Source organism: Rousettus aegyptiacus, unplaced genomic scaffold (assembly GCF_014176215.1).
Source record: "Rousettus aegyptiacus isolate mRouAeg1 unplaced genomic scaffold, mRouAeg1.p scaffold_m13_p_14, whole genome shotgun sequence".
NCBI classification, from domain to species: domain Eukaryota; kingdom Metazoa; phylum Chordata; class Mammalia; order Chiroptera; family Pteropodidae; genus Rousettus; species Rousettus aegyptiacus.
Window position 1 is genome coordinate 47,166,677 of NW_023416289.1, and position 24,929 is coordinate 47,191,605.

Below are 24,929 nucleotides of genomic sequence, written 5' to 3' on the forward strand. Positions count from 1 at the left end.
CTGCACTGAATCTATAAATCATTTTGAGTTATGACATCTTCACAATATGAGGTCTTAAAACCCATTAACATTGTGTATCACTCCATTTATTTCAGTCTCTTTTAAATGGAAATACCACAACTGAAAACAGAAATGTTATAAGTAGAATGATGTTATTTGTTTCTAAAAACTATTGATATACTAGAGTGATGAAAAAATAATAACAGCGAAATTTTTGTGGCAAACTTTGAGGGTAAGGTTAGAACTATAATCTGCAAGTTATATCCGGGTAAACACTGTAGCCACAAGCACTACCAGTGAATATTCTCAGGGCGAACGGAAAAATAGTTAAAATTTTTGATATGTCCCCAGATTATTTCTGTCCAACTTTACTTCCATGTTTCCATCAAATGGTTCAAAGAAAAAAATCAATCAAAAAGCATCAAGATAATGCTAACATTTATGCAGTATCATGTTTAGTCAATCGTCTACCTTCTGAGTGAAGCTGAAAACTTCTACATGTTTGAGCTAATGTCACACAAATCTTTTCCTCATCAGTATCTTGGCTGTATGTCTATCATAGTCTAGACATCAATATATCCTTGCTTGAATCAGAGGATAACTAGATACTTGGAAGAAAAGAGAAACTGTTGTGACTTTGACCACTAGTAATTTGGGATGTTTTTCAATATATATGCAATGAATGTGGAAAAGGCTTCATCCAGAAGGGCAATCTCCTTATACTTCAGCGAATTTACACTGGAAAGAAGCCCTATGTATGCACAGACTGCGGGAAAGGCTTCAGCCAAAAATCTTGCCTTGTGGCACACCAGAGATTTCACACAGGAAAGACTCCCTATGTGGGTACCAAATGTGGAAAATCCTATTCACACAATTCAGATCTCATTCAGCATCGGAAAATTCACACAGGAGAGAAACCTTACACATGTAGTGATTGTGAGAAAGACTTCAGAAATAAGTCACGCCTCAATAGACATCAAAGAACTCGTACAGGTGAGAAACCCTATCAGTGCGCTGATTGTGGAAAAGCCTTCTTTAACTTGTCCTGCCTTGTGTCTCAAGAGAATCACACATGCAAGAAAGAAACATGTAGGTTCAGTCAAGATGGAAAATTCATTCTGAAAGAGTCACAGCTCAATACAGTCAAGTGATACCATAAAGGAGAAAAACCCTGTTGGTACAGCGACAGGTGCAGACGTCTTCTGTGGCAGCTCAGACTTCATTACACATCAGTGGGTTTCTCTCCGTTAGGAACATGTCCATCGTGCAACAGCCAGGTACCAGAGGTGCACCATCAGCAGGAGATAGAATTTGCACAGAGAAACCTTATGAATACAGTGATGTGGTAGTGCCTTCGGCGACCAATTATGTCATATTTTATGTCACACAGGAATAAACTGTGATACAATCAAGGTGGAAAACCCTTGAATAAAACCTAGCTCATTATATGGCTGATAAATGTATACTGAGACAAGTATGGTTACAGAGACTGGGAGAGCCTTTTGTTGAAAGACAGACCCTATGGGTGCTTTGAGGGTCACATATCAGTGAGCTCATTGTTGGTAGAAATATAATGATCGTGGAAAGTCTTTTCTCAGCATAAGACTTCAATAGGTGGCAAAGAGCTCACACAGGAGAGAAACTGTTGGAACTTTGAAGGCAACGAATGCGGCAGGCTTTTCAGTGGTGTGTTCTGCCCCATCAGTTAGCAGAGGAAATCCTAGAAATAAAACTTGACACACTAACTGTGGAACATTTTCAGCAAAATATCAGAAAATGCATTAAGCAAATAAGGATTGTGAAGATGAAGATTTTAGGTACTTCTATCACAATTCTAACAATATACTGTGAATCAAACTCCTAGTTGAAATGTCGATGACTCCTCAATTTAAAGGAGGTTGACCGTGTTGCACATCATTGATTAAAGTTATAACACAGTGCACCTTCCCCCCTTTGGGGGCATGAGTCTCTTCCCCATATAGAAACATTATATGATTAGCTCTTGCATTTCTTCTGTTCTAAATGTATTCAGTTTGTATCAGACTACTGAAGTTCTTCAAAAGTAAAAAGTTCATTCAATTATGTAACAGGTTGTTTGGGTGTGCTAACTTTATAAATATGAACTGGAGGAACAAAGCTTAAAGCTCATGAATACTCTATTAGCCACACTCTTACCCTAGAAGATACTTCCCATCCTACGCACACACCACCCAGAAAATCTTTAACAACTGTTCTCTTTACCTGGTACTGTTCTAGGACCTATAGATGATGATGGTAATGAACTAAACAAAGTTCTTGCTACCTTTGAGCTAGGAATTTTTTTAAAGGTAGATTACATGCATATTGCAATTTTATCCTCCAGCAGCTGCAATCGAAAGATATATACACCTATGTTAGTTGAGGACATAAAGTATAAGGAACAAAATGTCCTGATAATTTCTTATTCAAGTAGCATAGTATTATTTGCATGACGGGGAGGAAAGAGTTCATTTGGAAAATAACCCAATTAATGGAAAAAAGTAACTTTAAAAACAGAGGACAGTATGTGAAATGTATGAAGGTGAGATCATTGGGTTGTCTTGGAGAAGAACACCTATATTTGTCTACAGGTCTATCACCTTTTAGAACAGCCACCATTTCAAAGATCCTGGCTCCTCTGTGACATGACAAATTGAGCCAAGCGATGTAGTCTAATCATTCCTTCTTGCTGTCCTGTGCAAGAGGCCCTAGTCCTCTCTCCATACTCAGGGTTCTTTTTCCCTGGATTTAATAAAGCTATAACCAGCTTAAAGTACAATGAGTCCTGCTTATCACGACAAGTGGATATTTGCTATGAAGTGGCTGTCTCATCATTGAATTCTCAACTCTAGATGTTTGAATCACGCTCTGAAAGATGAACGTTGAAGGTGTCCCTCAGGGTTCAGGTCAGCCTGGAAGCTCATCCTGGGGCCCTGACTGTTCAGTTTCAGAAATGAGTCAAACTGACCTTGCCTTGGCTGGATCCGGAGATTCGCAGGTCAAGAAACGTAGTTGATTTGCAGGTCTGCTTGATGGACAACTTGACTGATTCTTTGCTAAACATCTGTCCTGAATCCATCCTATTACAAGATGTACTGTGAGGGATGTGCTGAAACAGTAAACCAGGATTTAGGGCAAAGATATTTAAAATGAGGTATGCATCAGGCTATTGTTGAAAATGCGGAGTCTTGGAACTCCAGCGCCAGAGGTTCTGGTTTCAGTATGCGTGTGACTCAGGAATTTGCATTCTCTTAGGTTTCTTAGAGAATCTGAGGCTTATGATAGACAATCCTTAAGAAACAGTTTTGGAATGTTTACTGGTTCACTCATGATGATGCGCGGTGATTTCCCTCAGTACTTTGGAATCTACTCATTTCATCCTGAAAAGCCTTCCACTGGGGAGGGAGGCATCTCTTCTATTATGCTCTGTTACTAGGCTTTATTTTTCTTCATTAGACTTATCACTCCTGAGATTATATAATCCATTTACTGTCTCTTACCCTCACTAGATGATGAGGCTCACGAAAGGTGTTCTCACTGTTGTGTTCACTGATGGATCATGTGTGTAAAACTGTGCCCTTGTAGTGATGCTACTTTAAAATACTTTTGGAAAAGTAAATTACCCTAACCCAGAATTTTGACTGAATTCTGAGACAGACACAGCATGGCATATTCCCATTTCTTTTTCCATGAGTAAACTCATGTATTTAACTGGGAAATTATAGCCTCATGGGATCAAGGGAAAGAACCCTGGATTAAGGAGAAGTCAAAACACTGACTTTCAGAACAGTAGGAAGGAATGAAGGAGATAGAAGTAACATGTCTCCATTCAGCAGGTCACGAAATAGCTAGGATCTAGGTGACAGGCCTGTGAACAAATTTTAAGGATTCATCTCCAAGACATTCCTATACCTCTACCATTCTTAGAGACTAAATTTCTCATTTTGGTTTTTATTCTATTTATTCTAGGAATCATTTTCTTTTTCTGCTCTCCTTCTCATCAGTAAGCCTCTCTGATCCCACATGAAAAGTTTTGGGTCATAATTATATTCATTAGAACTCTCTTTACCTTAAGTGAGAAAATAAACTTTGATTAGCCTTTTACTTCATACATTCACTTTACAAATTTATATATAATTAGTATATTTTTTTACTGTGTTGGGAAATATAAAATCATGGAAAACAACATTCCCCAAATTACTTTCTAGCACAAAGGAAATGACAAAGATTTCTCATTCTCTCACCGTTTTCCTCATTGTGCTGTAGCCATCTGTCACATGACTGTCAAGCATGTGAAATGTGGCTACTACGACAGAGAAAATGATTTTAAATGTATTGGTTTTTCAGTGTTTTAAAACACTAAAGTAAAGCCACTAAAATTAGGAAATTTATAGTGTGCTGGTAGAGAATAAAAATGAGCTTTAAAATAACTCATTTGTGTTCTGTGCTTGTCACGAGAATTCTTCTCCACTCATGACAATACGCTCCCTCAACAATAAGTGATCATATTCCCTTGAACCAATTACTCTATGTCCATTTCACCTAATAAAAATATTTACATCCTCTCATCAGCTGGAGTAATTGAGATACCACTTAAAGATGATCCAAGTACCCCACTTTCTCTCCAGGAGACCAGGGGCTTCTTTGTTGTCACCATCGTATCCTCAGCTCCTGGAACAGAACCAGGTACAAAAGAAGTATCTGACAAATACTCCATAAATAAGACAATCGACTCACTCTAAATCTGTTGTTTCATGAGTCCCTCGGCATGGTATAAACTTCTGAAAATATCTGGGAGACATCTCAGTTTTCAAATAATCCTTCATCCTGGCTTGGGGAAACTGAACCAATATATACTGCCCATAGTCACTAATCCAGTATTGACCCTTCAGTGGTTTTTCCTACTTAGCAACATTCCAGATGCAAATTATGTTCTAAAAATTCACTTTATTTCCTCCACTTAGCTGCTTTCGTTCCCATGACAGGACAGAGAACCTATAGTATGTTTGAGTTAACATAAGACTATGCCTCTAAATCAATGCACATATTTAATACCATGAGAATATCAGGCCTTCCCAGTCTCAGCACCTATACAATTTCTCAGTATTTACTTTTCAGACATAATACGAACTAGAAATTTGGCTCCAATCTTTTACACACAGAACAGCTCACTTTTCTCCTACTGGTTTCCTGGGACATAAAATAAGACATAATTGATCACTGAAGGTGTGACCACACTCACTGCATTCACGAGGTTTCTGCCCTGTGCAAATCCTCCTGAGGACACACATCTGGCCACAGGCTGGCCCAGTATGACTATATTCCTGTTATTTAGTGCTGTCTGAGGGACCACAAAAGGCACCCGCACAGTCACTGTATTAACAAGGTTTTTCTCCTGCAGGACATTAGTCTGTGATGAGCTGTGACTCTCCGAAGGAGGGTTTTCTGCCTTGATTGAGTGAATTTTCTGATGTTCATTGAGGACTGACTTTGCTCTGAAGGCTTTCCCACACTCATTACAGCGATAAGGCCGCTCTCCTGTATGAATTCTCTGATGAACAACAAGCTGGGGCTTCCCAATAAAGGCTTTCCCACAGTTGCTGCATTCAAAAGGTTTCTCTCCTGTGTGAATTCTTTCATGTTTAATGAGACCTGTCTTCTGAGAACATGATTTTCCACATTCACTGCACACAAAGGGAGTCTTTCCTGTGTGAAATCTCTGATGTGTTGTGAGGGATGTCTTCTGGCTGAAGCCTTTTCCACATTCGGTGCATATATAAGGTTTCTCGCCTGTATGAGTCCGCAGATGTACCATGAGATTGCCCTTCTGGATGAAGCCTTTCCCACAGTCACTGCATATAAAGGGCTTCTCTCCTGTATGTATCTTATAATGTATATTGAGCCGTGATTTCTTCAGGAAGGCTTTGCCACACTCAGTGCATTCATAGGGTTTCTCTCCTGTGTGTGATCTGCGGTGTTCGTTTAGTGTGACCTTTCTGAAGAAGGCTTTACCACACGAATTACACTGATAAGGCTTCTCTCCTGTATGAAGATTCTGGTGATCACTGAGCAAACATTTCTTCATGAAAGCTTTCCCACATTCACTGCATACGTGACGTTTCCTTATTTTCTGGGATTTCTGATGCTTCATGAATTGGGACTTAGTGTGGATAGGATTTTGGCTTTCAAGGGATCTTAGTTCAGTCTCAAACGGTTCACTGTTAGCATGGAGGAAAGATTTCCCATCTCCAGGACGCTCAGGACAGTTCTCTATTGCATTGCTTCTGCTCTGGTTAAGTAAAGTTAAATCTGATGTCATACTTTCTCCATGTGAGCCAAATACATCATGATTTTGACGTAACAGAAAATGAGTTTTGCTCTGATGGACAGAATTGTCAAATGTGTTGCGTTCATGCCATTGTTCTAGATTGTTCTCCATGCTTCCATCTTGGAAGTGCTCTAGCACATGATCATCAACTTTCCAGATTCCTGGAAAAGCAAAGAACAAATAGGTCACCCGTCATCTTGATTTGGAAGATAGGTAATCAAAAATATACCTTGATGTAAGGTGGTGTTTTTAGTGATGACGCTATGATGTGAGTTTAAATAAATCTCCACATTTAATGTTCCTTGTACATTGGAAAAAACAGATAATAAACACAAGAATTTGGCTACTTTCTAAATATTGGCCTTGCCAAACATGCAGGGGCTGTAAAACATTAGCAAGTTACTATAGCAGTGGACCATGGGTAGCAGGGCCACCTCAACCCAACTGGTGAGAAACACTCACTCTCTCCATATTACTAACTGATGGCTACTGTGGACCAGGCGTGGTTTTATGATGCGGATACAAAACATAGTCCTCACATTCACGGAGCCTGTACTGCACCTCGGTAAAACCACCCAAAGGGCAAAGGCAGACACAAGGGAAACAGGGACATATGAAACCTGGTGGGAAGGCACACAGGAGATGGAGAGGGACAGAGGAAATCAGGCTGCATTTGGGAAGCCAGGACTCGCTGGTGGATTTGCTGCTGTGGGTGGCATGGCGGGAATGCACATTGACAAAGCGGAGCTCCTAGCACCTCTGAAGTACAACCTATACCTCAGAGAGGTGTTCCATTTTGTCCGGCATCAACCCCAACCTCAGCACTTAGTGTTCCATTATGGTGATTTAACTTCATGACAGCACACTTCACTCATCTACATAGTATTTATGTTTTAATTTTGCTGGATTTTATGTCTCTTTAGAATGAAAGCATTTGGTTTTTCAAACTGGTGGATAATCACAGCATACGCTAGGCTATGAAAAATAATTTATAAAAGGGTAAAGGGAGCAATCACATGTGTAAAACATAGTTTAGGAGAGAAGATGGTAACCTCTCCGTGAACAAGACATACTACATCACAGATATCACTGGATGAAAATTTCATGTCATGTGAGAGGTAACATGGTTAACTGGGACTTAATGGCCTCAGAATATGATGGGACAAAAATGAAAGCATTCAGGAAGTAAAACAGTAGTAATATCTACGATAAACTGTAAGAAGGATCAGAGTTAGTAAAAACACAAAGAGATTAAATGGAAGTAGACAAGACTTACGGTCTGGTGTAGACTGGAACTGAGAACATAGGCTGTTAAAATACCTTTTCTAGTTAAAATACATTAAAACAGCAAACTCCTTTAAAGGAGAATGCTGAGTGGGAAGGGAACATTGAAGGAAATGCCTGCATGGCCCGCATGTAAGATGTGCAGGAGTGAAGAAGAACATAAACCTATCAGGGTTTCCTGGGAGGGAAGGTGATTCTAGGTCCTCGCAGGTATTGGGAGCCCAGGAGAGTTGCCATCGAGATGAGTAAATCCTACAGCACTAAATAGAGTCAATGCTGGACCACATGGGGAGAGAGCAATTGGGATGTCTTCTCCAGTGAATAGAACCTTAGTTTATTAGAAAGAAGAAAACATTGAAGGGTTAGCAGATTAAAAAAAAAAAAAAAATGAAAAACAAAACCTTTAGAAAACCTCAGACTGGAGATGAAGGCAAAGTGAAGACCAGCTCACCCTATGGGCACAGCATCAAGATGGGTGGATGTTTGGAAGAGAAGCCATGACTCGTGGGGCAGGAAGGTGCAGTTGTCAGAGGACAGTGAGAAACTCGGGGTTTTGTCTTTGGAGGGAGGCCTTGGACAGTGGAATCACATAGCAAGGAACGTAGAAGAGTAAGAAGAAGGAAAGATTTGAGAATCCTAGAAAAGAGAAAACTATTTAAACCAAATAACCAAATAATCAAGATGTAGATAATACACAGAATGAACAGATCCCAGAAGAGAGAAAGGGATATGTTTTTCTGGAAGGTCCTATAAAGAAAAAGTGGTGTCCCAGCAGAGGAGACAAGCATGGAGGCACTGCTTACCTGTCCTCGACCCCCTCACCTCTGTGACTCTTCTCTCAATGACTAGAATGGTATTTCCATGTCTGCCCCCTTGCTGGTTCTCTCACTCACCTGAACGTGTTCGAGGGTGGACTTTGTCCGCCATCGTCCATGGTGGTTCTCCTGGATCCAGCCTGGACAGTGTGTCTGCTTTGCTGGCTTCACAACCTGTTCATTGAAAATGACAGAAGGCTTAGATATGCTGAATTGGGCTTATGGGTCTGAAGTCTGCAGAATGTTACATCTGAGGACAAACAATTCTCACACCTATAAAGTCAAGGCTCTTCTCTCAGGGGAAGGGAGAACACAGCCATTTCTCTGGAACCAGAGTGGGCACTGAGGCTCATCTACCACTTCAGGGCATCGCGGACCCTCCAGAGCTTTCAGGAGCTGAGGAAGGAAAGACCACTGACCGGGCACCCTCGGAGTGACACAGGGGAGCTGTCCTCACCCACTGACACCAGGTTGCTGTAGTTCTCCGACATCACGTCCCGGTACAGGTCCTTCTGAGCAGGGGCCAGGAGCTGCCACTCCTCCCACGTGAAGTCCACGGCCACATCGTCAAATGTCAGGGACTCCTGTAACACCGTCCAGTTTAATGGAGTGATGTCCTTTTGAAGGTATGAAAGAAATGTTAGTTTCCTGCTCATTTCCACTTTATAGGCAGCATCTAGATATCAAATGGAGTTCTAATGTATAGTTAATGAATCAAATGCCTAAAAGTATTCTATAATTGTACATTCAGTCATCTATGCAGTCATCCAAATAGAAGTTTCTATAATGTGTAGAAATTTCTAACTAACCCGGAAACATAACATTTATATATGAGACTAAAGAGATATACATATCTGCATACTTTCCGATTGACAGAAGTGGTTTTTTTTATAGACCTCTTCAAATCCATTAGGGAACAAAGGAAAGAATAAAACAAACCCAATGTCACCTGGGCCTGGGGCATTTTCTTCTAATTTCTGAAAACAGCTCACAATGACGAGGTTCTCTCTTGCTGTCTTCTGGAACCACTCTAAATTTCTGTCTAGAAATCTCAGTCTTCGGTCAGGTGTCTGTCTCCCTGGAAATGCTGACACCCAACCTAACTTCTTCCTCTCTCAGTTGATTCTTTTGCTCCTGGGTGTCAGGATCTGTATGTGCAGAAAATTCAATTTGAATGATTCATTTCTGCTTGATCCAGATGCTACAATGTTCCTGAGCGCTCATCTCCACACAATGCCACAACATCTGAGGAAAGTGTCCCCCTTTCCATGGGGTCCTGGAAGAATTTATACCTCTGGCCAATAAACTAAAGATTCTGTTGTGGGAGAGGTAGTCCTTTTCTGTGGAGTTTAAGTGGAGTGACTGTGAAAAGAGATGAGCAAAATGACACTGTAGAGTCAGAATAATTTTTGTCTTCTTCCCTTTAGGCTCTTTGGCTGATGTAATAATTAAATTGGTATGACACAGATTAACAGGAGAAAACAATTCAAGCATTTAGTAACATTTACATCTCTTGTATATTGGGAAGAGATTCAGGAAAACTGAGTAACTCAACAAATGGCAGAAACCCATAAATACCACTTTCAGCCAAAGACAAAAGATGCTGGGAATGGAGGATGTTATGGGAGGTTACCAGGAACAGGGTTAGATTATTATGCGAATTGAAGTCCCAACATACTCCACTCATAGTGAAGGTGGGCCAGGTACACCAAGAAAGACACCCTTACAAATGGAAATATTCTTTACTAAAGGAAACTTCTACTAGGTTTTGAGAGCTTCTCTCAGGACTGCAGTTTCTGTAAATTACACAGCCTAAAATAATCAATATCCCAAAGAGGAATATTTTAGGATGGCAAAATCTGATGCTCCTCAGATTCAAGGAATTACTTATCTAGAAGAAAAATATTCACCACAAATCACTAAGCAAGTTTTCACCATTATAGCTGGCTAAAAGTGAACCATTTACCCACTCATTTCATAGTAATTCGGTCACTAGTGTTGGGAGTTGGAACCACCATGATTGACTAAGATGGACCAAGACTTACTAATATACTAGGTCATGGGTCACTTTGCCCAGAGGATAGAGACTAAACGATGTGGACATTCTGTCAGCAAAAAAAGAAAGGAAGAACGTATGTCAGGCAAGTATGTCCGCTGTTGTGAATTAAGAGGTGAGTTCAGACGTTAGCGAACATTTTCTGCAGAGACAGATAAACACTTTTCCACTTGCAGGTCAAAATGTCTGTGTCACAATGGCCCATTTCGGCCTTTGCAGCCCGAAAACTGCCACCTAAGATATGCAGCAGCGGGTGTTCCTGCTTTAGTCCCTCAGTCTGTAGTTAGTCAACTCCTGTTCAAAAACTAGATGGTTTCGAATGACTGCCCCGGGCTGCACCTCCGCAGGTTCCAGCGGCAGCCAAGGTCCCGACCTTAACCAAACACCCAGGGTCCTAGGCGCCCCTTTAGAGCGTTACCCTCAGAAGCCTCTCTGGACCACCGACGTGGACTGCACACTTCGTTATCATCCGTCGGAAGCGTGGGCCAGGCACCCCCACGTGATGACATCCACGCCGACCCCAACATCACTGCGCCCATACTGAACACCCAACCTGAATCCGAAAACGCGATCATCCTAAATGCCACCTGCACCCCCTGCGAGTGGAGTGACCTGCAGAGCCCCATAACCTGACGATCGGGACGAGGACGTTGATCTCCACAGCTGAACCCCAGGACACCCCTACCGCAGAGAAACGCGTCTGGCTCCCCGGAGTCCTTAACTCCCGTTCCCACCTGGTCTGGCTGAAGTCCCACCACCTCGGCGCTCCCACCCTCCCGCTCTGACCCCGGCGATGATCCCGTGGCCCGCGCTCCAGCACGTCCACACGTCGCCCGTGAGAAACACAACGCCTACTGTGACCAAGGAATAAATACACAAGAAACTTCCAGGGGCAAAGCTACAAACCGACCTGATTCTCCCCAGACCCACAAGAAGAGTGCGCACGGAGCACTTGCCAGGACGGTTTCAACTTCGGGGCCGCGCCTGCTCCGTCTACGGCGGCCGACGAGGACCCGCGGGCAGCGGGATTTCCGGCGTTTCCCTCGGCGGCACTATGTCCGCGCCCGGCTCGCCGCGTTGCCACGGGGGCGGCCATGTTGGGAAACTGACAGCCGTACAGGAGGCAAACGGGCGGCTGTGGGGTCAGTAGCCGGGGGTGGCGGGAAGGTGGGAAGCCACTGCGCTTATCTCGTGTCCTGGCACTTCGACTTTGGCCGAAAATGGGTAAATTTTCAGGACTTTGTGAGGTCAACAGGGCGTGCGTGTAGTTGCTTTCAGCGGGGCTGGGCGGAGCAGCACGGTGACCGCGGGGCACATGCTCCACCTTGTGTACGAAAGAAAAAAAAACGTTTAGGAACGGACGACCAGGAGTTTGGTGTCAGTACAGCGGGCGGGAAAGGTGGACAAGATAATACATCCCGTAAACGGACACCCCGGTAAGCTTCTGGCTGGAAAAGTTTGCAGGAAGCGGTTTTTAAGGGTAGAAAAAGAGTTTCAGACACTGGGTACAGTCTGGAGTTCGATGTCACATCAAGGGGAAAAGAGTGGCTGGGACGAGCCTAAGTTGTCATTGGAGTGGGGACTCGGGTACAAACCCCCTAAAATGAGGCCAGTGAAGGTCTGGAATGCACGGGGAGGGCCCGACCTGAACCCGTCCCAGTACAACGTGAGGGTGACGGTGGGGACCCTAACCCAGGATTTAAGGCAGGGAATGTGCAAATGAGGTGTGCTCCGGTAGCTGTTAAAAATAGAGCCCTGACTCCAGCCCCAGAGGTTCTGGTTCAGCAGGGGTGGGATGTTCCTGGGGAATTTGCATTCCAGTTTCTGAGGCAGGATAATGTCAAAGTGAGTCATTGCAAAGAGTCCTGTGCGGGGCTGACTATGGGGATTGCTTCGTAAATTACATAAATGTCTAATCACTAGGTTATACACCTGAAACTAAAACAGTTCATATCAACTTCGTTTGAAAAAAAGTCTAGAAAAGAAAAGAGAAAAGAAAAGAAAAGAGCATTAAAGAATAGAAAAGGAAAGAGAGGAGAGGAGAGAAGGCACAGGGCTGGTGACTTAAAGCAGTGGCCCCAACCTTTCTGGACCCAGGGACCAGTGCTCCTGTGAGAATCTAACACCTGATGATCTAAGGCAGAGCTGGAGAGCCAGTAGCTGCAGATACAGATGAAGTCCTGGTTTCCCAACCCAATCAGCCGTCTGCACATACCAGCTCCATCACCATCAGTTTCGTGTCCACTGTTCTCTTTAATTATGGCAAAGCATCTCAGCATCACCCTTTATTTGTTTCTCACTCACACACACCTCCATCTACCTCTGGGATCAATCATGCCTGCTCTCCTTTATAAATACACCCAGACCTGGACCAACACCCACCACTCCCGCCTGGTTGAAGCCATCACCCTCTCATAGGACAGTAGTAGCTGCCGTGTCCAGTAAGTGGAAAATCCTGCCATGTCCAGCATGGCTCTGGAGAATGTACCTGAGTGGAAACGGTAGGAGATTAAGAAAAGAAGACAGAAAGCTGAGATTAGGAGGTCCACTGTCCACTGATGGTGGAACAATGGCGTAGTTTTATTTTTGGAAGCTGCTTTTATACAAGAGCATACAGTTGCTGGCTAAGATAAAATCATCTTCCGCACAATCACCCAACCCACACCCTGCTACGATCTTTTGCAGTTCTGTCTGCTCGAGGCTATGAGCATACACCCCTGCCTTGGAGCAACACCACATTGTTCCTGGAAGAATTCTTACTCCACATTCTTAGGAGGGTTCCTTGTGGCAAGGCAACCCTTGGTTTACCTCACAGATTGCAAGGACCTTGTCAGCTTACAATCTGCAAGTTACAAATACTGATGATGGGGAAATGAGTATGTATATGAATTGTGATCTATATTTGTGTTGTACGTAATATAATGGTTCAGTTAAAATTCTAATTATTATGGAAAGGAAAATGTTTTTGGTAACAGAAGGTATAAAGTATGGAGTTTTCTTTTGAATGGAATTGGAGGAAAGGTGTTTTAAAGTTGGTTATTTCTGAATGAGTGGGAAGAGGCGATCTGAAGGAATGAGGCAAGTGGCAGAAGGTTTGTGAGGAGAAATCCTGAGAGGACATTTTATGTGATTAAGCTAAATAAGATTGGAAATTTAAATGCCAAAAGTAAGCTAATGCAAATTACAATTGTTTTAATATTTCTTAAGACTATTGGTCTGCTACTAAGTAGAAAACAAGGATTCCGTGCTTAATGAAAATAATTTCTGTGTTTTATATTGCTTTAACCAGTTTTCTGAGACTTTTTGAGAATATACTAACATTGGCCCAAAGTCTGAGGGCCAGACACTCTTGGCTATACATTTCATAACTTGATCTGTACCCAATATTCAAAGGAAGCTCCAAAAGTTGGGGCCTAGACTCCAGCCTCACAGGCTGCCTTGGTGATAAAGGTCTTTAAGGTGTCCAATAACTGAGACAGGGCAGAGAAGGAAGTTTCTTGTCTAGGGACTGAGGTTACACTTTAGCAGGAAACCCAAGACTCCATCCTGATTAAGGCAGAAAGGGAAAGAGCTTCATGAAACCCCAGTAGGCAGGGACTATGACCCATCTCAGCAGGAAGCATATATGGAAGAAGAAACCTCCTGTCCCTAAACATCCATACTAATAACAAGGTGATTCATGGCTCTTAGAAAAGAGTTAGGCAGGAAAATTAGTTAGGGGGTTTCTGGGTCTGCCTGCAAAACACCAAGGTCATCCTATCCTAGAAGGGGTCCACCCTAATCTGCCAACAATTAAATGTATCATGGGGCCCTTGTCCAGAATATGGAGTTGGAGATCCTGGCTTCTCCCACTTGCAGGTCCTCTCCTCATGCTCTTCATAGCTCTTATTTGGTCCCTGTACCCTGAACTGTCTTGTCAAGTTTGTCTCCTCATGCATAGAATCCATGAAGTTACAGATGGCTGTGACATCAAGACCACCCTTAAACCAGCTGCTGGCCAGGAGGATCAGGAGGTTGATGCCCTATAAGAATTTAAAGGACATTAAAATGGGAGGATGAAGAGGTATTTCCCACTCAAATGGCTAACTCTGTAATCATCTCTTTCTTCTGCTTCTGTAGACATGCTTGCTGCATAGGCCAAAGGGCAGAGTGATTTTGAGATCAACTGAAGACTTACCCTCCCCTTTGCTGGTTCTGTCTAGATAACAGATGTATTGCCTTTGCTTGTTAAGAACAGATTTATTGTCTTTGCCTGTTAAGCCCTATAAAAGTAAGGTTACCCCTAAGCTCGGGGCCCAGATCTTCAGAGCGCTAGCTCTTCTGGCACTGCGTAATAAACCTGAGTTTCCAACTCTCTGAGTGGTATTTGGTTTCTCACTGGTCTTGTTTCGCAACAGTTCTGCAACAATATCTTCTCCAGCCAGGATTGGTGGTGCGGGTAAGGTGACAGCTCCAGGGTCAAGGGTGAGGGGGCTAGTGGGAGGACAGAGCTAGCGAGAGAGCCAATGTTCCTGACCTAGGTGGAATATGGTGAAATGGGGAGGAAAAGAAGACCAGAAATTGTTAGTAGAAATTTCTGTACAGACTTTATCTCAACTCTATTTTCACATATAATTTCTAGTGAAATTATTAGAATTGGAATTGTCACGTCAAAGAGAATGAATAATGCTACCCACCCCCACCTAAAGCCCCCCACTCCCACCCCTCTGGTGGTAACCATGTCACAAGCCAAAGGCAAGCTAGGTTTACGTGTTTTTTTTTCTTTTTTTTTTTGCTGTTGTTGTTCTTGTTTTTGTTTTCCATGTGAGTAGAAGACCCTTTTCTATCACCAAAATCTTCCTCTTGCCCTCCACATTTAGCCAGAGGCAGTCTCAGGGGGTATTTGCCTTCCGATCTGTACGTTTGCTCTTTTTCCTTCCCTAAAAAGTCATGTTTTTGTTTTGTACGGACATCTATCTTCTAAGATGGCTGCGCCCACAGTGTCCTTTCCAAATCTTGGTTTATGCAAACTGGATTACTTTTCTCCCCGGCCTGCTGGAGTGAACGGAGCCCACGCCTTCTATCTCTTATGTGTCCTTGAGCTTCTTAAAATCAATGCGGTTTGCGGCGTAGGATTTCAAGTCGCCAGGAAATTAGGAAGTTTCGGAGCCTTCTCTGCGTATTCGAACAAAAACGGACCTTTTGTCATCTGTACGTCTAGCGTGGCAAGATGGCTGCCCCCTAGATCCGTGATGGGCGCAGACCTATTTCCTTCGCGGAACCACCGGAAATTCCGGCGATCGTGAGCCGCGGTGGCGACTCCAACCCTTTCCTGCCGGCATACGTAGGCTGGCGCGGACGTGGGCCGAGGACGCGCGAGGAAATCAACTCACGGAAATGCAGGTTTCAGAAGACTGCGGTGGCCTTTTTGGGAAAATTCTGTGTGGCGTGCTCCGTGGAACGGAATGAGAGGACTCAGGTGTCTGGGTGGCCATGTGGGGGGAGCCGTGGGACCGTGGGAGGAGGAGAAGCAAGCGGGAGTCGGTGGCTGGGGTGCCTTTGGCTGGAGTGCTTTTGGCTAGGGCGCTTTTGGCTGGGGTGCCTTTGGCTGGGGTGCCTTTGGCTGGGGCGTTTTTGGCTGGGGCGCTTTTGGCTGGGGTGCCTCTGCCGCGGAGGGATTCTAGTTGCCAGGTTCAAAAGGCCTGTGGATGTCCCGCCCGCGGGACCGGTTATTTGGTGGGAGAACCGAGGAGAACCCAACCTAAAGAAAAGAGGGGTAACACGGACGAGAGAAAAGAGTGGAGGCAAGACAGTGTTCTGATCAAGCCTCAAATTTTATTCTGAGCAGCAGTTGCTTTTATACAGGAAATAAGAGAAAGGGGTAGGGCTGATTAGGGAAAGAGGAGTATATGGCATGATCTGATTGGCCAGCTGGTATCAGCGTCGTTCTGTCCTGCGGTTATTGCGGCTTCCCGTTGCTTAGTTAGAAGGTGCTGAGTGACTTATGCAAAAAGAAGAACAAGTTCTTTCTGGCTACGTGACCTTCCTGGTAATTTATAATGGCGGACCTCTAGTCTTAAGATGGCTCCTGACATCTCCCCCTTTTTTACTTCTTAAAATGCCAAAGCCTTTTTTGCTGAGGCGCAGATAGACTGTGCCTGTCTTAGGCGACCCCTCACCAGTCTGGGCCTTACCCGTCATCGGCACATGAAAGTCATGCAATCATGCCCTGTCTTAGGTTGGTCCCAGCCCTGAGGGATTCTTACCCGTCTTTGACTACCAGCCTCTGCGTCTTGGGGGTGAGCTTTAACCGAGTGAGGGAGCAGTGGCCTGACTCCTCCCGAAGGCTGGGAGTGGCAGAGTGATGTCAGCTAACCTCTAGGTAGCCAGGCATGCTCTCAGGGAATTCTGGAGCAGGTCAGGTAAGGACCTTCCCTTGCACTATTAGACGTTGCACTCAGCTCGGTGCCCAGGCCTCTTGTTTTATATCGGAAGAGGCGGGCCTGTCTCCAGTTACCAGGCCGTCCCCGAAGGGCGGGAGCTAGGTCCTACGGATAAAGCGCCATATTCTGCTATACCAGGGAAGGTTCATTTCTTCATCGAGGAAGGAGAACTGCAGACCAACAGGCGCGGTGGGCGGTTCTTGATTGTAGCTGTCAACCGGCTCCTGGGAGGCAAGGCGATGGTAATGGACTTCTAACGGTCTTTTGATTGCATTGTCAACCTGGTCTTTGATAAAGGTTGTAAGACGATTAAATGCCCAAGGCCCAAATGAGATTAGTAAGAAAATGCCTACAAAAGGTCCTAAAAGGCTAGGTAGCAAGGTGGTAAGCCAAGGGGAGGCAGAGAACCAGTTTTGGTACCAAGACTCTTGTTGTTCTCTAGCTCTTTTTCTATTTTCTAGACTCTTTTTTACCTTGTCAAGGCTATTTTGCACAAGGCCTGTCTTATCAGAATAAAAACAGCATTCTTCTCTGAGGGCCACGCAAAGGCCCCCTTCTTTGAGGAAGAGGAGATCAAGCCCTCTTCTGTTTTGCAAAACTACCTCTGAGAGGGACGCTACAGAGTCTTTTAGGTCTTGTATTCCTTCTCTGAGGTTATTAAGGTCTTTGTCAATAAGAGATTGAAGTTGTAAGTATTGGTTGTTGGAAGTGACTAAGGAAGCAATGCCAGTGCCTGCTCCTATGGCACTGACACCTAACAAGACAGAAAGGGTGATAGCAGTGAGAGGCTCACGCTTGTTACGAGACGTGGCATCTGGATCTATGAATTGAAGGAAAGTATTAGGGTCGTGGAGAAAAAATCGGGGGAATAAAACAACAACTACGCAGTAATCGCGAGAGGTCAAAAAGTGGGATGTAAAAACGTATGGGGTTAAGCCAGAGGAGCAAGCAAAATAAGTGCCACTAGCAGCAAGCACATATGAGAATGTGTGATTGATTGTCATGGTTTGGTTACATATGGGAATTAGGCTGGTCGGGGGACGCATTGCTGGTCCTATGAGACAGAGGCCTAAGCCGGAGATAGATGTTAAGGTGAGGGCTGTAAAGGGGTCTTGAGTATGTAACAAAGCACCGCTATCATTTGTAAAAAGGGGAGGTTCAAGGGTCGCTGTGCCTTCATAAAAAGGAGGGATAGGCGAGAAGCAAATCCAACATTCTTGATGGGCTGTGCTGTTTTTGTCTCTGAGAGCCTCTAATGAGGCATTAATCAAGTCAACTATAAGTTGTGAAGAATCAGGAGGCCCAGGCAGGATGGTAGGCTGAAAAGGGGTGGTTTTTTTATGGCTGGGCTGGGGTGTGGCTGTAAGCTTAGGAGCAGAGCGTTTAGGTTTTGGAGCAGTGCCTTCTATTTTGGATTGGCACAGGACTGGGTTAGGTCCCAGGTAAGCCGCATTTCGGTTGGGACTTTCTTTAGAAAGTTCAATAGAGAAAAGCATTCCTTTATCTTTCCCTGAAAAATAGCCACGAATGCCCCAATGTCTTTTCCGGGTGGTTTGCCAATCATTCAGGTCGGCCTTAATGATAGATATTTGGAGGGGGTTGCACCACCCTGGGTCGCTACAGGCTTTATAGACTGATGTCGGGATGTTGTTTAGATCATTTTCAGGAGAGGGAGGATTAAGCCTCTTTACTTGTATGAACTTGTCAGAGGCAGGCTTCCAGCTTACATCTCCAGTGGTTTCACAGCCCCAAGAGGCACAATAATAATCAGCCTGGAGACCACATTTATAATCTAACCCTCGCGGCCTATGAGCGCCGGGACAGACATAGTATCCCCCTTGTTGCAGCCAAAGAGAAGTGCGACCCCAAGGGGAATCGCAGGTTGGAACGGTGTGATAATGGTCCGAATTATTGGGTGCCTTGACTAGCGGGAGGAAATCTGTGGCAAGTCCCCATAAAGGGTCCCCTCCAGCTGCCAGTTGGCAAAGATCTACTTGAAGGGAGGCTTTCTGTGGTTGGGGGGCTAGGGAAGAAGAGGTGTTGACAATATCTCCTGCCTGATTTCTGATGATCCAGGTGAAGTTGTAGAGTGTGTAGCTTGAGGAGGCGCTTACGGTTTGGAGTGCCCCAAAGATGGCGAGCCATATCGCAGAGAATGGAGACATTTTTGTAAAGTACCTGGAAAAGAACACATTTATACATTTTTCTCAGGGGGCAGTTCCCCTGGTGGGTCGATGAGTTTTATTAGCCTCCCAGGCAGCCATCGGGCATTTTGTGTTTTAGAATCATAGATACATGCATGTCCCTTGCCCCAGATAAGGACGGGGTCGGGACCATTCCATTTTGATGTCAGAGGATCTTTCCACAGGGCTTGTGCATAAGAGTTTGCAGTAGTAGGGTGCCAAAATCGGTCGGCTGCAGACTTTCCATCATTGTCGAGTGTCAGGAAATTAAGGACAAAAAGGGCATGATTTAGCAAAGTCTTATTATTGTTGTGTGGGGGGTATAGGATACCTTTGGAGTGTTGAAGTTTTGTAAGCATATTCTTCAAAGTCTGGTGTGCTCTTTCAACAATGCCCTGGCCCTGGGGGTTGTACGGAATGCCTGTAATATGTTTGATATTTAGTTGAGCACAAAATTGTTTAAAGGAAGTACTGGTGTAGCCTGGGCCGTTATCAGTCTTGAGAGTTTTAGGTAATGGTAGAAAGGCAAGGCATGAAATCATATGACTGATAACATGTTTGGTGGCTTCTCCAGACTGTAGGGTTGCACAGAGAAAGCCACTGAAGGTATCTATAGAAACATGTATATATTTCAGTTTACCAAAAGGGCTGAAATGAGTAACATCCATTTGCCACAGTTCTCCAGGAGTAAGGCCGCGAGGATTGACGCCAAGATGGGGTTCAGGTAGTAGAGTAAGACACCCCTGACATTGGCGCACTATTTGGCGTGCCTGTTCCCTAGTAATGGAGAATAAAAGGCGAAGAGTCCGGGCATTTAGGTGGTGTATCTGATGAGCCTGTTGAGCTTGTTGAATGGGGTCAGTAGAAGATATAGCCATAACAAGGTTGGAAACTTCTCGAGAGGCTCTATCAACAAGATCATTACCAGTACTTAGGGGGCCAGGGAGACCTGAGTGAGCACGGATGTGCCCTATAAAAAAGGGATGAGATCTGGCGAGGATGAGGTTTTGGAGTTCTGAGAACAAGGGGGAGGCATTAGTGGAGGGTCGAATAAAAGGGACGGTCTCCAGAAGGGGAACTGATTGACTTATATAAGCACTATCGGTGAACAAATTAAAAGGACTATTAGGGAGAGTCTTGAAGACTTGAACAACTGCAAAAAGTTCTACAAGCTGTGCGGACAAGTAGTCGGTCCTGATCTTAGTAAGCTGTCCATTAATACTAAAGGCAGCAATTCCTGAAGAGGAGCCATCTGTGAAAACAGAAGGAGCTTGTGGAATAGGACGGCTCTTGGTCAGGGAAGGGAAAACTACAGCCTGGTTTTTAAGGAATTGTATGAGTTTGTCAGCAGGGTAATGATTATCTATCTTTCCTTGAAATGAAATACAATTGACAGCCCATTCATCTGATGTTTGTAGTAGCCATTTGACCTGAGCTGCTTCATAGGGCACAACAATGATGTCAGGGTCTTTGTTAAAAAGCTTTAGGGAGCTTTCGCGCCCCATTTTAAGTATTTGTGCGATAAGAGAAGGGTAGACAGGGAGTATCTTAGAAGGAGTAGCTGGCAGATGAAGCCAATATAGGGGTTTGTTTTGCCACAGGACACCCGTAGGCGTGAAGGTTGTGGGAAGAATTAGTAGCCACAGGGCACAGGCAGGGGAATAGTATGAGATATTTTGATTTAAAATGGCCTTTTCAACTAAGTTTAAGGCCGAGGCTGCCTCAGGCGTCAGGGTGCGTGGAGAAGAGGGATCAGGATCTCCTCGGAGAATGTCAAAGAGGGGCTTTAAATCTCCGGTGGTCAACTTTAGATATGGGCGAAGCCAGTTGATATCACCTAACAGGCGTTGGAAATCATTGAGGGTCTGTAAAGAGTCTTTTCTCAATTCAACCTTTTGTGAAAGGACCTTAGAGGGGTGTAACTCGAAACCTAAGAAGAGGAAAGGGGGCTGTAATTGGACCTTTTCTGGGGAAATCTGTAGTCCTAGATCTTGAAGAGCATCAACTAATTTATGGCTGGTATCAAGCAAGATGGCAATATCAGAGCCTGCCAGGAGAATATCATCCATATAATGGACAATGTATAGGTCGGGATGTGTAAGGCGAAACGGATCAATGGCCTGGGCAACAAATTTTTGACAAAGGGTAGGACTGTTTGCCATACCCTGAGGCAAAACCTTCCATTGAAATCTTGGGGAGGGTCCTATGCAGTTAACAACTAGGAGGCTAAAGGCGAAACGTTTTCTGTCCTCCGGATGTAAAGGGATACAGAAAAAACAGTCTTTTAGATCTATGACTATCTTATGATATCCTGCAGGTATTGCAACGGGGGACGGCAGCCCTGGTTGGAGCGCCCCCATGGGAACCATGGTCTTATTGATTTCTCTGAGATCTTGAAGAAGTCTCCATTTACCCCCTTTCTTTTGTATAACAAAGATGGGAGTGTTCCAAGGGGAGGTAGATGGTTCAATGTGGCCAGCATCTAACTGTTCCTGCACTAACTGTGTGGCCGCTGAAAGTTTATGACGGGGCAAGGGCCATTGATCGATCCAGACAGGGTGGTTGCTCTTCCACGTGATTTTATCTGCCTGGAGTGCAGGGGGAGCAACGGCCCTCACGAAAAATTTTTGATGTCGTACCCTAAGCCTGTCCGTGGGGCCCTGTGTTCGGCCTCTATGGGAACGGTAATACCCTGATTATTTTTTCCAAGGCCCTTGCCCGGGATGAACCCTTGGTTTAGCATTTGGTGAGTAACGGTAGCTGAGGGACTGAACATTAAAACTCCCATCTGGCTCAATATGTCGCGACCCCACAGATTCACGGGAAGCCCGGGGACAATAAAGGGGCAGACCTGACCAGTGTTTCCATCAGGGTCTTCCCAGGTGAGGAGTTGAGAGCTTTGTAAGGTGTTTTGAGAGTGTCCTATGCCTTGAAGATGAGTAAGAGAGGGCTGGCAAGGCCAGGAAGAAGGCCAGGAGGCCTTTGCAAGCACTGTAGAGTCAGCGCCCGTGTCAAGGATGCCTTTGAATTTTTTGCCATTGATTTTGAGTGTGAGGTATGGGCGTTCTCGAGAAAGTTGTTGGATCCAAAAAATATCAGAGGAACCAGGCGTAGACGCCCCTCGGGAAGGCCCTAGGGAAGGATTAGATGTGTCGAGGGGTAGGGGTAGAGCCTGAGCAAGGCGTTGACCTTGGTGTATATAAAGTGGGCCTCTGGAGCTACTGGCTAATATCTTTATCTCCCCGGAATAATCACTGTCAACAATAGAGGGAAAAATGGTGATGCCCTGCAAGGTAGAGGAGGCCCTTCCAAGGATAAGAAAAAATGTTTTAGGGGGAGGGGGCCCAAAAACGCCTGTGGGGATCACCTGAGTCCCGCTATCGGGCTCTAATATGATGTCGGAGGAGGCACAGAGGTCCAGTCCTGCGCTTCCTGGGGTGGCCCTGTAAAGGGAATGGACTGATTTTGGGGAAAGGTGGGTAGGGGCTGAGTTTGTTCTATCTGGCTGTTCCCCGAGGCCCTGAGAAAAGGGATTGGCTGAGGGGCCCGGGGCTGGCCCCTCTGCCCGTTTCCCTGCTGGTGAGTGATGGGGTTACCGAGTATGTCGGTGGTGGAGCGGCAGTCTCTAGCCCAGTGTCGGCCCTTTTTGCAAACAGGGCAAGGTGTCGAGGGAGGAGAAGGTCCTTTATTATAAGGGCCCTGAACCCTGGGTTTGTCATGGGAACCGTGGCATTGACGGGCAAAGTGCCCTGGCTGACCGCATTTGAAACAATTTTTTTGTTGGCCAGGGTTGGCCTGGATTGCAGCACCAACCACTAGATGAATGGCCTGAGATACCTTGGAAGTAAATGGATCAACGTCTCGGCACAAGCGAAGCATTTCATCGAGCGTCTTGTCCCGGGTCTTACCCCTGAGGACGGCTCGGCAGGAGGCGTTAGCATTTTCAAAAGCCAATTGTTTGACTAACCTGTCATTAGCGGCGTCGCTTCCTAGAGCGCGCTCAGCAGCCTCTAGAAGGCGACTGACAAATTCACTGTAATCTTCCTGGGGACCTTGGATAACCTTGGTGAGTGGTGTGGTGGGGGTGCCAGAACTAGGAAGAGTTCTCCAGGCCCCAAGAGCGGCATTATGTGTCTGAGAAAGGAGTCCAATAGGGAGATTTCGTTGTCGCTCTTCAGTGGCATATGTCCCCTGACCAGTAAGTTTTTCAAAGGTCCAAGAGTGAGAGCGGGAATTTTTAAGATTATTAGCGGCTATAGTCTGGCAGCGGTCACAGAAATCAGCCCGCCAAGTTAGATATTGGCCACGGGTGAGGACAGCCTGGACTATGCGGAGCCATTCACAAGGGAGAAGGTGTCCCCCTCGAGACAGTGTTTCGAGGACAGATAAGGTGTAAGGAGCATTAGGTCCATAAGTCCTGACAGCTGTATTTAGTTCTTTTAAGTTTTTGAACTGTAATTTATGGAACTCTCTATGCTCCGGGGCGGGGGGAGGGAGTTCGTCGTCACTGCTTTCTTCTTCATCATTATTGTCAGCAGTGTCCTCTCCACCTTCAGGGGCATCAGGGGGATCAGCGGTGTTAGAGGTGGGAGATTCAGGTCGTTGGGATCGGGTGATGACAGGGAAGGTGAGGGTCTTTGGTTTGGGGTTTTTGGAGGGTTTTATGGGCAAGCGTTGGGCGGTAAGGACAGTCTCTTGTAAAGCAGCCTGAAGGGAGGCTAGTTTGCTCTCTATCTCGGCCATCTGTGCAGCAAGCTTATCTTTGGTTTGTGAAAGGTTGTTGCCGTTGGAGGCGGGGAATGGCAGAACAGGCGCACAGAACTGTGGATTGTAGGGTGGGAGCCAAGTAGAAGGCCAATCTGGGTTACGATATCGTACGGCCTCATCTTCTAAGGTGGCGGCATCACCAGGATCTAAGGGGTCATTGAGTGGTCTTTTAGTCAGTAAGGGATTGGTAAGAGGACTTTTAGGAGAAGGGGGATGTTCTGTGGGCAAAGAAGGGTATATGCCTTTAGTTGGAGAGGGATCGCTCATGTCTATAACGACTGAGGGACATCTAGAGGGGGGCTTCTCAGTGGGAAGAGAAGCAACGGATGCTGAGCGAGACAGCGGTTTAAGGCAGTACTCCGCTACTGACAAGAGTTGTCGTTTTTCGGGGTCATCGGAGGCGGTTTCTACAATATCTCGAATTAGTCCCCAATAAGAGAAAGCAGCGACGGGGACGGCATCAGGGCCTTCCTTTTGTAACTTATCGTTTAAGTCTCTGCCTACCTTTTGCCATTTTTTTGGATGGATTTCGGGGCCATTTACTATGAACCAGGGACAGACTTCATCAATGAAGAGAAAAAATTTGACTAAATCCTTCTTTTTTACTCGGATTCCTCGTTCCTTGAATGAGCGTTTTAAGTCTTTTATGAATAGTGCTTCTCTGGACAAGGTTTGTCCCATCTTTTTGTTTTATTTATCTAAAAAGAAAGAGGGATAGGAACTGAGGAAGTGAACATAGGTATCAAGGCAAAAAGGAGGAGAAGGGAACTTAACTTCTCTCCCGCGTGGGCAGCCGGTTAGTACAATCCGCTAACACGGACCCCCTGGGGTGCGATGCCTACGGACGTCCCGCCGGCTGTGCCTTTGGGCATAGACAAGGCTCTTTTACAGAGGCGGCAGAGGAGGGATTATACCAGAGGTCTCGACGTGGGCAGTCGGTTGGTACAATCCGCCAACACGGCTTCTCAAGAGGCGAATCGCAGACCTACAGCTCTCTCCAGGGCGGAGGGAGAGGTCTACGACCGGGATGCCCTCTGAGTGGACGACTTCTGCCTT

The 24,929-nt window shown here is 45.3% G+C and overlaps 2 protein-coding genes across 9 annotated transcripts in view; one reads left to right on the top strand and one right to left on the bottom strand.

Annotated features, from left to right (window-relative positions):
* Positions 1 to 250: 250 nt before the first annotated feature.
* Positions 251 to 11,818, bottom strand: ZNF350 (zinc finger protein 350). 5 transcript variants are annotated; one of them, XM_016125653.2, is made up of 5 exons: positions 11,412 to 11,818; positions 9,395 to 9,593; positions 8,903 to 9,029; positions 8,524 to 8,619; positions 251 to 6,507 (listed from the first exon to the last, which is right to left on the bottom strand). In XM_016125653.2, exons 2-5 carry the CDS (start codon positions 9,407 to 9,409, stop codon positions 5,198 to 5,200), a joined length of 1,548 nt encoding a protein of 515 aa, XP_015981139.2. In that variant the 5' UTR covers positions 9,410 to 9,593; positions 11,412 to 11,818; the 3' UTR covers positions 251 to 5,197. The 5 variants fall into 5 exon arrangements, with proteins under 5 accessions (XP_015981139.2, XP_036088500.1, XP_036088501.1 ...); XM_036232607.1 differs by having other exon boundaries at positions 8,903 to 9,062; XM_036232608.1 differs by having other exon boundaries at positions 9,385 to 9,593.
* Positions 11,819 to 11,914: 96 nt separating this feature from the next.
* ZNF613 (zinc finger protein 613) overlaps positions 11,915 to 24,929 on the top strand; it is a 30,792-nt gene continuing 17,777 nt past the window's right edge. For 3 of the 4 annotated variants that reach the window (XM_036232587.1, XM_016125580.2, XM_036232586.1), the window contains exon 1: positions 15,830 to 15,959. The gene's annotated coding sequence lies outside the window, so the exon portion shown is untranslated. Of the gene's footprint in view, positions 11,938 to 15,829; positions 15,960 to 24,929 lie in introns of those variants that run through there. The other variant, XM_036232588.1, reaches the window with a different exon arrangement.

Excerpts from the sequence above, each read along its gene's own strand:
- ZNF350 (XM_036232607.1), bottom strand. Across the intron at positions 8,620-8,902 it reads CAGCAACCTGGTGTCAGTGG|GTTGTGAAGCCAGCAAAGCA; the intron begins GTGAGGACAGCT and ends TTCAATGAACAG. Across the intron at positions 6,508-8,523 it reads CCACCCTCGAACACGTTCAG|GAATCTGGAAAGTTGATGAT; the intron begins GTGAGTGAGAGA and ends TTGCTTTTCCAG.